Genomic DNA, 13,991 nt, shown 5'->3' on the forward strand with positions numbered 1-13,991 from the left:
TTTGTAATTCATTTTGTTTTTATACAGTTCCTGTCATATACTTTCTTACATATATTTAAAAATTGCTCATATGCTTTATCTAAGTCTTCCTCTCTGTAAACTGATTCCCAGTTTTGCCCCATAAAATCCTCTTTTAGCCTCCTTACAGCATGCTCATTCGTCACCCTCCTAGTCACACACTCCAGCAAATTATCCACCACCCTTGACATTTTCTCCACTTTCTTATAACAAAGGTTTTTATCTATGTACAAGGCCACACCACCTCCCATCTTATTCTCTCTGTTTGTGCATACCAACACTGACAGATGCTACAGGCACTGAGTTTCATCAAGTTTAAAATGTGAATTTCTGTGTCCACTCACCATCATTGAGGTCCTGTAGCAGGTTCTCCTGACCAGAGAAGTCCAGCTTCACCTTGATGTTGACAGCCAGTGTCACAGACTGGCCAGGCTTTAGAGGCAGATGAGACAGAGCGTCCTCTAGCTCCCAGCTCAGAAACTCTCCAAACACTTTGTCTGAACAAACAAAAGAGAGACAGAGGCAAATTTTAAACACAAACCAATGAAATAAATAATAACATACCTGCTGGGATGAAAGACATCAAGACTGTCCAAATGAACATTTTAATATCTCCAGATAATTATGGACAAGAGAAACACAGTGACAACCTCAGTGGGAAGAGAAACTGGCTCATTTTACCCACTGCAGGTTTCCTATGACAAAGAAGATCAGTACTACTATGACATTTCTTTCGCAATTTGCTTCCTGGTGTAACAAAGCTACTGATTGGCGTCCTGTATCATCAAGTCCTTTTGGTGCCTGTTACCCGACCTGATGCTCTAATTTATGCCTCCAAACCTGTTTACCTGAGACAAATGCGTCAGCTGCATCCACTTCAGCCAGGAGCATCAAATGAATGACATCACCTGCATAAAGCACGTGTTCTGTCTACGCAGGTGAGCCGCTCCTGCTCTTAGGGATTGCATGCTGATTTTAACAGACGCACAACAGAAGGGGAAACGCAAACTCACTGTAAAAACACCAGCTTACACACCTTTGCTTGATTCATAAAGACTTTAAAATCCTCCAAGAGGATGTGGGTAGCATTAAATAAAGACTTTGTGAATAATGTTCCACTTTAAACATTCATTAACTCAGAGCTCCATGTAGTGAATTAAAAGAGAAAAAGGGAGGAGGGGGACAGAGAATGAAGCAATGAGGAAATTATTTAAAGGAAATGGGAGTGGGAAGAAAAGAAAAATCATTCACTTTAATATGCAACAGCAGACTCCTAATTCAACAGGTAGACAGCCAAGATTGTGGATGACATTACAGTCTTCATCAGACTAAACCATGAGTCACAAGAAACGGCAGCCACAATGAATTTCAAGACATCTGTCATACCTTATTTAAAGTACTAATCAGGGACATTCCTATTCTTGAAAATGCAATATGGAGATTATGCCAGTGGTGCTCAAGAGCGGATATGAAACAAACTCTTGTTCAAAGACTGTCCAGAACACTTAGGCTAGCTTTTCCTATTTTGCACTTGAGACTGCCCCACTCTTCTTCCTCCCTCAGCCATCCACCTGCTAGAAAATGAAGCGCAGGGGCACTGCAGTGGACCTGTAAGGTGTGTAATACAGGCACCACGGAGGATAATATCAGAAAAATGAAATAGTGTGTAACTGCTTATTGAGGATAATATAAAAAAAAATGAAATAGTGTGTAACTGCTTATGACCACAAACTACAATAACACTTCCCATTTAACATCATGTCAAAAAGTAATTAGTGAACAAATTGCTCAAGGTGTAGAGAAGTGAACCAATCAACAGTGTCAACATTAGGCATGAACTAGCACAAATGACAACACTGAAGACAAACATCTGTCTTCTATACACCTCTATACGCTCAGTTGCACAAAATATATTCCCAAAAAAATAGAAATATCCAAAGAAAGCTATGGAACATTCCCTCAGATGGCAGTGTTATTAGTTACCTGCAATATATCCTCCCTTCATGAAGGTAATAATGTAGAACTTTTGCTGAAACTGTATGATCATTATGGAAGATAGGATATGCTGCTGCTGAATTGTATTCGGTTCTGCTATCAGGAGTTTCTTTTCAGTTCACTCTTTTTATATAAAGGATGGTAGAAACACTTCTCTCTATATTCTTTTGAAAAACATAACTGGATCTTGAGATTTTTGCCACGCTATGTCTGACACTTTCCTAATTTTCTGTACCAATATCCAATCAGTGTACTTTCCTGCACCCTATTATAACAGAGGGGCTCTGTCAGAAAGATGAACCACCTCTACTTACAGTACTATATCAGAAAAAACTATTGCACTTTTACATAGCTCAACTTGGAGCTTCAGAGAGAACAAGCAGTGTCACTATATAAAATACAGCAAGACATACAAATTTAATGAAAGATGGCAATGATTAGAACCATTTTTACTTCTATCACAAGAATAACAAAATGTGTTTACAGAGCTCCTCTGTAAAACCAAGTTTACAAAGATAAAAAAAAAACACAAAGGCTAATAGAAAATCAAATAAAAAGAAATGCATCAGATTCACCTCAGGAGACCACACTGTTACACTTTAGCATGTGGACTGCAGGCACCGAGATTCGAACCTTCAACCTGGGAGACGACTGCTCTACCCACCGCACCACTGTCGACTCCCCCCTATGAACATGTTAGCTCTAATGCACAAAAAGATAATAGATTTTCTGATACAAACACGCAAATACTTTACTATACTATACTTTACTATATGTGAGCCAAAGAACTACAAAATAAGCAGCATACGGAAACCGATACAGTCAAAGTAGGACTGCACAGGCAGCTGTCACTCAGCTTTGCTCATGACAAACAGCAGCAATAAAACAAATCACTGCAGGAATATTAATCCCTTCTATTCCTTTTCTATGGGATTAAGATAATTTTCATATGAAGGGTCTTAGAGGACAACTGAACCAAACCGATGCTTATATCTACAGAAGAGCAATAAGGAAGCAGCAATGAACCATAAGTCAGATGGCAGCTTATTTTCTGTTGTATGGAAAATCCTTTTGTATTTACTCTTATTTAGATGAAATACAACTGATTATTGTAGTAAGGGTTTGTTTTTGTCAACCATAAAGCTTTTTATATTTTGTGTATTTTTGAAAAACTGAGCTCTTATCTCATATTTCAAGATGGCTGTGACTGTTCTATGGCAGAAAGAGTTTGTTTTGCCACAGATGTTTCGCTATCGTGACTCATTTTTATTCATTTAGTTTCCACAGAGAATGAAAAGGGCTTCAGAGAGGTCCTCTCAACTGTGGTCTGTTTATTTAAGTGACTTTAGACTGGCCATTAAACCTGATGGTGCTTTAGTGGCCTCTGCCTATAAGGAGGCAAAGGCAGGTGGGGATGAGGTCATATGAAAATCAAAGATGGTTCAGTATGGCCTGTCAGCGTGATGCTACAGCTTCTATCGCTCATGCATTAAGGGATATTGCCACTACCTAACTCACCGGGCATCAGACATAAAACAATATGTTAACAAAAACAGACCGCGTTTCCACCCATGCTGAAAACATTTTTTTTTTTTTTAAACTCAAGGTTCCACATTCGATGCTTTGAAGAAACTTGTGCCCACAGGTCATAAAATAGTAGCCAGCTTTACATCCAGATTTTAAACATTTTCTTTTCTTTTCACTTTAATTTTAAATGTAGGTATTGATACTAATCAATTCAATTAAATCTGATTAAACTCATGAGAACTAATTTACATCAGATAAATACCAGTGTTGCATGAGTTGCTTCTCAGAATCTTGGCAGCTTACTGTACATTTTTTTATACATTCAACAAGTGAGCTATACTTGATTATAATTATTTAAAGCTAACATTACATAAAGTTTGAATTACTTCCACATGATAATCATCAATAATCAATTCAACACAAGGTTAAAATCATGATTATGCTAAGTCGCTAATGTTATGAAACAAATATGTTAACATTAGATTCTAACACATTCTTAACGCATCCAGAAGGAAGAACACCACATCTGAAACAGATTTGACCCCTTTGGCTGCTTTTAAAGTTCACAAAAAGGAAATCTATGTTAACCCTGGGTTGTGTTCCTCCTTTGACCCCTCTCTGGGCAAAAGAACATGACCTCTTCAGTCACTGTTTTGGACTTCTAGCAGATAGGAGCTCCTTCATGGCTGGCTAAGCAAGGTCAAGTCATTCCTTTCTTTTAATGATTTTGAGATTGCAATCCATGCTTTTATCACTTTTAGACTTGATTGTTGCGATGCTTTATACTATGGTGTTAACCAGTCCTCCCTCACTCGTCTCCAAATGGTGCAAAATGCTGCCGCTTGTCTTGTCTTTGAGCATATAACCCCGGTACTGGCTTCTCTCCACTGGCTTCCAGTACATTTTAGAAATGATTTGAAGTTATTGATTTTTGTTTTTAAGGCTCTTAATGGTTTGGCATCATCTTACCTCACCAAATTAGTGCATTGGTACAAACCTACAAGGTCCCTCAGATCTTCAAGCCAATTTCTTTTAAAGGTTCCTAGGGCCAGATTTAAAAGCTGGGGTGACTGTGCTTTTATTGTTGCAGCCCCTAAATTGTGGAATAGTCTACCTTTTAATGTTAGATCAGCTACTGACCTGACTACTTTTAAATCATTGCTAAAAACTTATTTATTTGCCTTGGCTTTTAATACAATTAATTTACTGAATGTATGTCATCTGTGTGTCTGCGTTATTGTGCTATTTTATCTTTTTGCACTGATCTTATTTATTCTATTTTAGTTATTTATTGTAATTTTATTCTGCCATGTAAAGTACTTTGGTCAACTGGATGTTGTTTTTAAAGTGCTATATAAATAAATTTGATTTGATTTGGCTGTTGGAAATGACGGTTGGTGTTTGAAAAACGCTTCTTATAACCTTTGCTATGTGGTGGGCAGAATCACTATCCATACCGACTAATAAAACAAGTATCAAATGCCGGAATAACAGAAGGGCTATAAGCTGCAGAGTGGCGTGGAGGGAACCAGTATAGCTGAGAGTCACCACACCCTGTTCCACTTTCATTGGACTTATCAGGCAACATGCAAAATCTTAGTGAATGTACCTTTAAAATTCACATTATAGGCTAAATTGCATAAACATGTTTCCTGGTTATAATGTTAAGGAGTAAAGATTTATTTTCCTTTGCAAATGCAAAACTGCTAAAACATGACATCTATATTTTTAGGCATTGTACATTTGCAAAACTGTTGTCTTAGGTCCGCTATGAGATAGAGTCTAATCATCCTGAGTCATGGCAGTCTGTAAACAGCAGCACCTTTATGAACAGTTGTGACTCAAAGTGAATATAATCAGCATCATTTATGTAAATTTATATCTTGAAATAACATTTTTGTGCATGTTATAACTGCACATTTTCCACAAAGAAGACATTTAACACCCCATGCAGCCTGAACTGAGCGACTTATAACAAGTAATCTCAGTTTAAATGTAACATTAAGCAGAGTTGCACATGTTTACTGAGAAAAGGTGCAAATGCAAAAAATAGTCTTGGGACTTCAAGACTCGCTATTAATTCACAATTAATCAGAAAACAGATATTTTTAAATATTACAATAAATATTTCTATTACTTGTTCCATTGTTAATGGAATAAAGTGGTAAAACACCAGCAGAAATTAGACTGAAGACATTATAAACACATTCATTAAATAAGACTCACAATAAACTGCACTTGGTTTCAATAGTTAGAGTAACACAAAAGATGTTACATAAAGAAAATAAGTGGATGATCTATTGCACTGCAATGCGATTAGCAGGTTACAAAGCATGGTGTCTTTCAAGTGTCATTTTCTGACTCCATCAGGTGACAGTGGCTGTCAGACTGAAGAGGTCATGTTCTATGTGATAAAAACTTAGAACACAGACAACAAACAACACAGAGACAAACATTCATGCTGCAGTACAGCTGTAGTGCACAAAGGGATACACTCCAGTTTGTATGCTAATTATCTGCCTCCAGAAAAAACTGGGAACAAATGCCTGCAAATACTGGTTATTTCAAAAGCAGGTCATGTATTACCAGTTCCACAGTGATCAATGCGGTCAGCATAAACCAGGCAGAGGCTCTGCTATAAACACTGCTCATTGAACAGCAGTGCAGAGGTTGAGCACACCTCGCCCTCCTAATCAGAGAAGGGCGAAGTCATGGATGGGAGCTGACATCTGTCAATCAATATGTAAATGCTCTTCAGGTCTACTATTCCTCTCAAGGCTCCAAGGTAGTATTAGCTGCTGGAAGATGTCACTACGGCTGACTCTCAGACTAACAAGCTCTGAATTCCTGCATTAGCCGAGACAGCAAAAATACCAAGCACTTAGGGGATGGGCTTGGTGGAGTGTACTGGTGCAGGGAGACTCCCAGAACATGCATATTGTAGCTTTAACTAACAACACATTTAGCCATCCCTTCTGACAGTGTGAAATTATGTCTGCTGTTTGTCAAATACAGTATATTAGCAGGTTTTTTATTTAATCACAAAAGAAGGAAAAGCAGTCCAGAAATATCAGAAAAACATGACTTTGTTGCTGGGTGTGTCCGTGTCTGTTGACTGATAACAGCTGGCAGGCTGAGTTCCAGCAGAGGAAAAAGCAAAAGGTCAGTTTGCAGGTCAGTTTTCATGTTGTGCTGCAGCTGAGGATCTAATTAGCTATCTAGCCTCCTCCCTTCTGGTTTCTGAGTTTTTTCTCAAATGAGAACTCAGGACATGTGGATAACAGCAGATGTGTGTACTGTAGCAGACAGAACACATTCAATTTAATCTCAGACTGCACACAGTCGAAAATCTCTATATGTTGTACTGTTTATTAAAACAATAAATTAAAATGGAACCTCACGACATTACTTAGCATCCTTAAGAACAGGGGATTTCAACCAGTGGTCCGTCATCCCCTTGCAGTCCATGAAGGGATTGCAGGTAACAGAAGTGTAGGTTATTTACCCCATGGACTCCATGTATTACTTATTGATTGCGATTAATCTAATTTATACAAATATGTACAATTTAGAAAAGATGAGATGACTTTCAGGATCAAAATGGTGCCTGTTCGGCCTACCCACCCCACAACAGCGGCCCTCGAATTACTTCTTGGTCAGAATGGTGGTCCCTGGGCCACAATGAGGTGCAAACCCCTGATTAAGGGCAATAACTATGCATAAAAACTAGAAAATGAGCATTTCATGAATAATTGTTTACTAGCTCAGTTAACAATAAATAAAGTACCGGTATGTAGGCTTGAAGATTTGCCACCCCATCTGCACCACCTGCTAGAAGTAGAATCTAACTGTGGAAAAAAGTGAAATTAACAGTCATACAGTACTAGATTCCAGCAGGAGGAGTGAGACTTCAAACAGAAGCTGACCAGACATTAAAAGTGAAAGGCTCTACCAGCTCATGTGGTGTATTTTAATTGCTTACATGGGTTTTTTCTTTGTACTGTAAGAAGGCCTGCTGAAAAAGTACACCCAAGGAAATGGTAGTGTCGAAAAGGAGGGAATCATGGCAGCAGTTATGCTTGACACATTCATCCATCTATTATCTGTACTGCTTATTCCTGAATAGGGTCACCAGGGGTGCAGCATGTTTGGACCTGGTCAGGACTGCCAACAGTCACTACATACTCTAGTGCAACCTTGAGTTCAATCCAGAAGAACATCGTTGCAGTATTTTAAATATGAAGGTGAAGCAACAAAAGCTCTCCAGCAAAGAGCAGCTGAAAATCATTATTGACAAATGGCAGAACATACAGTATGTCCATCTATTCACAGGTTCATGCAAGGCTTAGCATTTAATGATACTGACCAGGGGTGAACTTTCATATGTTTATTTTTTTAAACGTCAGCTCATTTCTAATTTCTGAATTTTAAGCAGTTGGTTGTTGAATTTTAACCTAGTCCTTGTGCACTGTGATAATACAGTATCTGATCGACATTTATTAAATCACAATGACACTGAGTTGATACAGTAAATAAGTACTTAATACTTTGCTTTAAAAATTTAGTAAAGTAAAGTAGTTAATTTAAATGGCTCTATGGTGGCTGCATTTGTATTCATTAAATAAAGCATACAGATTCAGTTGAAGTCAAGTCCACTACATTATTTTAAGTAAATGTTTCAAGTTACTCTGAATGGAACTACAGATGGTGTTTTTCTAATCCAGGTCTAGAGAAGTCAGTTCTTTTTGCTTGTTCATCCAGCTCTGAAAATAACATTCCCTTGGAGGCAAAACTATATTTGTAGCTGAAATCATTTTCAACAACCACAACAACAGTTTCATTTCAAAGAGAACTCTTGTTAACCAGAAAGACTATGTTGTACCTTGGGGTCCAGCCAGCAGGGAGAAAGGACTGTGAGAAGCAGTGAGGTAGACAGTCAGTTGCTAGATGGGTGTCTACAAAACCCCAGACAATTTTAAATAAAGTCTTGTACTATTTACCATTGACAGGCTAACTCTCATCCACCTTAGACATGGGCTGGACTGGGCTTCAGTACAGAAGTTCCTAAACAACAAAAAAATGCACTCATTCTCTAAGCACACTGTCTCTGAGCCATAAAGTCTAGCTCAGGGCTTGTCACCAAAGCATTTTCCTCTCTCTCGACAGAATCCTTGGCCTGCTTGAGAGAGAAATGCATAGAAAAACATACAACTGAGAACTGCACGACTGATAGAGGCTGCCTGGTAACATAACATCAACAATATAAGTGGTAACCCTTGTTTGGTCAGAAGATTTGTCAGTGTGGCCTATACAGTAAAAACAGATCCTGGCTAGGGGTCTGGGGCCATTTCAAAATGTTATATCAACTCCATAATACACTGACTCCCTGCTCCTCCTCTGCTCGTCACTGTGTGATCAAATATTGAGAGGATAGATATGAATAGTGCTTTGCAAAGGTTTTTCTTAGGTTTATCATAATTCTGCTGCATTCCCAAGGCTGAATCAGAGGGTATACGGTACTATTTCCTCAGTATGGTCCAAACTGACATATTTTGTGATAACAAAGAGTGCTGTAACTCCCTCGTCATCGACAGGATTGCCTTACACAAAGAACAAGGGTCCAAAGGATACAGTGGGGACAGCTAAATAAAATCTCTGCGTATGGATGTAATGATAACTGTGTCCAACAGATAGCTATCGTTTTATAGTCAGGCATATATCTTGACTCTTTTGAATATACTGTAGAACAACATTTCATTTGAGACCCAAGACTCTGAATCAAGTGGCCAGTGGAATCTCAACAAGCCTTGCTGTTCATTACGATAAGACAACAAAGAAGATGTTTACTATCCTTGTCACAAATTACCATCAGGTGCACAAAACATTGTGTCATTGCAATTTTTCAATTTAGCGGTTTATTTACTAATGATGTAAATAAGCACAGCTGCAGCAGTTTTAATATAAATGCACTTTCAAAGACCTGGTGCCTGTACATGTGGACCGAGCTGGAGCATGGATGAAAGTCTAGGTTTACAGCTACTGAACTTTAATATTGGTTGAAGAATCCACATTTCTGAAATGCAATCACGCAGTGTTCTGCCAGCCAAATCGTCTTTCATTTTGTTCTGTAATTGAAGCATGGAGTGACCCGAAGGCCTGTGACAATCCCGCACATTCTTCTCTGGCGTTCCAAAAAGAGAGATGCAATTTAGAAACACCCTGTGTTAGGTTAGGCTTTGTGTTTCCCCAACAACAAGAGATATGAATTGCAGTACAAAATGCCAAAGATACAGTTTGCTAGAGGTAATTTAGAATCAGTGTCATTATTACATAGACTGTTCATCAGAGAGCACTGAATATTTTCAGTGCTCTATATACCAAGTAAAGGATTAGAGTTCTCTCCTTTCAGTTTACAGTGATTTGTCAAAATTGAGTGAAACCATAAAAGCAGGTAGGACTGGATTGATGCTATGAGCTAATTCTTAGTAAAAGGACCAACATGCCCTTCATATTCAGGTATAGCTTCATTTCGGCATATTCTATCATTCTATCAGGGTGTAAAACAAGTCAAGAGTGATACACCTGGAGACACAACCAAGTGCTGACAGCCACTGAGAGTATGTGCTTAGAGGTGAATTCACCAGATGCAAAAAAGGAAACAAATGAGATTTAGTTTGTTTGTGAGGGCGAACAGGTCAAGAAGCAAGCTGTAAACTTTACACAGGCATGATGCAGGGCAGCTGAAGGCAGGGAGAGACCGGCAAATAAGAGCAGGAAAACAACTCTTAGTAGAGTAGCTACCACTAACCTAACAGCAGATGTTGTATTGTGGTCAGAGGAACAGCGTGTTGTGTATTTTGTGTAGCTGACAGGCCCACCAAAGTATGCAGCAGAGGAAAATGAGAGGATAAAGCTTAAATATATGTGCAGATGCCAGCTAGCTTAGCATGCTTAGCTTAAACATGCTGTTCATGGTTTGGTTTAATAGGTGGCTCAGGCAGTGTGTTGGCTAGGTTAGTATTAGTGGTGGAAAGATGAAGGTGAAGCCTCGAAGCATCTAAGCTTTCCAGCTATTTGAAGTTAAAAAAAAAAAAAAAAAATGTGTTGAAGCCTCAAGTGACCATGAAAAAGTTACCAGAGGAATCTGTAGAAATAGACTGGAGCAGCACAGCTCACCCTTGTTTGTTACTCATTAGGTTAAGTGGATAAGAGCATTTCTTCACAATATGAAACGCATGTCATTTGTAATATTATTACCTCTCTCTGTAACGAATGAATGACTTAAAAAATTCACAGGTGTGTGACCTGTTATGAGTAAGTTTCTGCCTTCAAAAATATGACTAGCCTGATGTGTATCCAATATATTAAATTGAGGGCATTGTGATTAAGAAAAACAAAATGACCACAGCCTATTCTGGAAAGCTGTCTCTAATGCACATGTGAGAAGACTGCTTTTGACTGTACAGACAAGGGAGGTGGGAAAATGGCATTAACTATTATTCTTTATGAACAATATTTGATTTGTGTGCTGAAAAAATGAAAGTTTCGACCTAGAAACTTAGTCCAGTTGATTTTTTTCAGCTTACTATGACCTGGATGACTGAGAATCTGCAGACATTTGATTTGTGTGTGGTGAATATGCTGGTGTGACTGGGCAGGGAAGAGGGGAACTAACCATTTTTATTTAAAAACTATTTGCTACATGCTGGGGAAATCTTCTGTTTTGATGTTGGCACTGTGGCGATATAATGCAAACAATCGCACTGCAATGATCTCCAACATTACAAACGTTAATCTGACACTCCCACTAGCGGCTATTGGTGATATTAATAGACTTGTACTGGTGGTTAGAGAACAGTGCAGGCCTAGATCTCTGATGAAATTGCCTAATATCCCATTTGGCCCAGGCACTGTAGCCTACCCAAGTAGATACAAGGCCGGGCCACGCTGCCAATTATCTGCTGGGTGAGGATAGGATTCCAGAAGGTTTGAATGGTCCATTAAGTCAGAAGATGATCTTTATCTGATAACTGCTAACTACTTGTAGTACTGGTAGCTAGATAAGTCAGGATAATAGACTAGTGAGCAGACCATGGCATTCAGAACAAATTGCCTATCAAGCCAGTGGGGCCATCCGTGGTGCTTAGTCTAAACAGATATGATGTAGACATAAGGCTGGGTTACACCACCGAGTATTTACACTTGAGTGAGGGTAGGAGTTCAAAGCAGCTTTAAAGTATGTTACTCTAGGTCAGTTTAAAGCTACCGTCGACTACAGACAGGAAATGTCACCTCTCACGTGGGCCAAAAGATTTATGAGGGCATGGCCGATACCTACTGCCAGGCCCAGTAGGTCAAAACATCATTTAGCATAACTTCTGAGGTTCCATAGTAATGCTTACCCAACCTTTGGCACACTGTCTTGAGAACTGTGTCTACGAATGGTGCTTTTCTAGTCAGTTCTATTTGCTTGTTCATTAAAGTTTGAAGGTACAGTGAGCTAATGTATATTTGCAGCCCAAATCATTTCCAGCAACCGCAAGAACAGTTCCATTTCAAAGAGAACTCTTGTTAACTAGAGACACTACAATGCACTGCACCTTGGAGTCTGGCCAGCAGGGAGCAGGGTATGTGAGAGGCAGTGGGGCTCTGAGAGGTAGACCGTCACTAACTGGGCATTTTTGAAGAATTGTGACCAAGATACATATTATGCTGGACACCCAGCTATCGTCATTCATTACAGGGCTGCAGCATCAGCAGTTTCAGACTTTCTCTTTTACAGTACTCTAACCTCTCCCACAGAAAAAGCTACAGCAGCAACAGTTTATACTTGTGGATCCACAAATGCTGATGTCATCTACCTGCAAGGAAATTAGTATCTGCTGTAATTGTGATACTTGTGCCATCAACAGGAAAAAACACCTTAATATTGTGTGTACTGTATCCATAAATGAAGCTTCCATTTTCACACAAAGAGAGACAAGAAGCACGAGGCAGCGACACAGAGGCAGATTGCAGAGATCTGAGGACCTGAGCAGGTGTTGTACAAAGAGATGGAACACAGAGTGAAAAGCCATGGCCGCATGAAAGCTGTAGAACCAAAGACAACAGGGTAGTGACCTCTGTGGCATTGCAGATACAGGGACTGCAAGAGGCTGAAGCATAATTTCTGTGGGTGACATCAAAAGCTGTCCCAACTAAAACACACTGCCCAGAGATCATTTCAACACATTGTTGTTTGTTAAGGGTAGGCTGTTAATCAACATATTGTTAGTTCTTTCTTCTGTACTGTACTGAAACAACTTCCTCTTTCTTTAACATCTGGGATGAGACTATTCACAAAAATAAATAAAATAAAAACTAGAACTGAGACCTATGGCTTTAGTGATCTTGATAGTGGTGCTAACCTTTGGTGCTGACAGTCTTTGAGGTGAGTTCCAGAGTCTCTATGTCCTCAGATCCAATGTTCTCCAAGGTGATGGTCACCTGCTGGGTCTCTCCATTGAAGAGCTGGACTGACACAGTACTCGAAAGTTCTTCTTTGGATATTGGCTGAAGTGTGTGGGCTGACCTGCACAAATATGTAGAGCAGAAAGATCAAATCAGTGCTAATGAAAATAGATTTTGCTTCTTGCTATTATTGCCTTAATTCGGGTTGGAGATAACATATGGTAAGGCAATAAATCAAGTGATATCAAGGTTGTGATGGTGTAAGCAAGTCAGATGTGGTTTGATATGATACAAAGAGTTCCATTATACTTCTATCATAATTTGAAAAGCAATTCTTTAGGCATTAATCAACCACAGATGTGTGAAACCAATTTCCCACATCTGTCTCGCAGCTTAAAATGCTCCCCATCACTTTTTGATGAATGCCTCTTAGAATCTTATTAGCTGGAATGGCATTTGTTGATTGTTATTCTCCAACTGTCCTACTGAAATTCTACCACTGCTTTCAGTGATTTGTGAGGTTTTCCATCAAACCTCATTTGGATTTTAGTTCAAGTGTAAGCAAATCCATCTTGCTACTGCTTATACCACTTAAAATGCCAAATTATGCCTAGGACAAAATGAAAACTTACCACAGCTCACAGGCCTTTTTCATGTGTAATTAGAACTGATAGGTGGATCGTGCACAGTACTGACGAAGGACCCACTCTGCATGTCATGATTCTCTGCGCTTCCTGCGCTTTTATTTCAGTTTTCTTACTTCCATATACTCACCACGCTGTCCAGTTTTACTGTTGCACCCTGCCCCACCTTCCCTTTGTCTGTCTTCTTGCCACTGCTGCTTGCTACTCCCCTGCACACCTGCTGCTGCTCGTCTCTGTTTTCAAGCCTTGCCCTGCATGTCCTCAGCCTTTTCACCTTATTCCCTAACTAATACTAACCTAGCCTTGTTTCTGGACGTCAACATTCACCTGCCCCTTTCACAGACCCCGTGTGCCAAC

At 39.3% G+C, this 13,991-nt stretch overlaps 1 protein-coding gene across 1 annotated transcript in view; it reads right to left on the reverse strand.

The window, feature by feature from the left end:
* trappc9 (trafficking protein particle complex subunit 9) overlaps window positions 1-13,991 on the reverse strand; it is a 204,273-nt gene that overhangs the window by 139,825 nt on the left and 50,457 nt on the right. Inside the window, 2 exon segments of the mRNA XM_020614930.1 lie at window positions 363-515; window positions 12,948-13,111. Of these exon segments, the coding sequence (XP_020470586.1) occupies window positions 363-515; window positions 12,948-13,111 (317 nt within the window).

This window comes from Monopterus albus, unplaced genomic scaffold (assembly GCF_001952655.1).
Source record: "Monopterus albus unplaced genomic scaffold, M_albus_1.0 scaffold154.1, whole genome shotgun sequence".
NCBI lineage: Eukaryota > Metazoa > Chordata > Actinopteri > Synbranchiformes > Synbranchidae > Monopterus > Monopterus albus.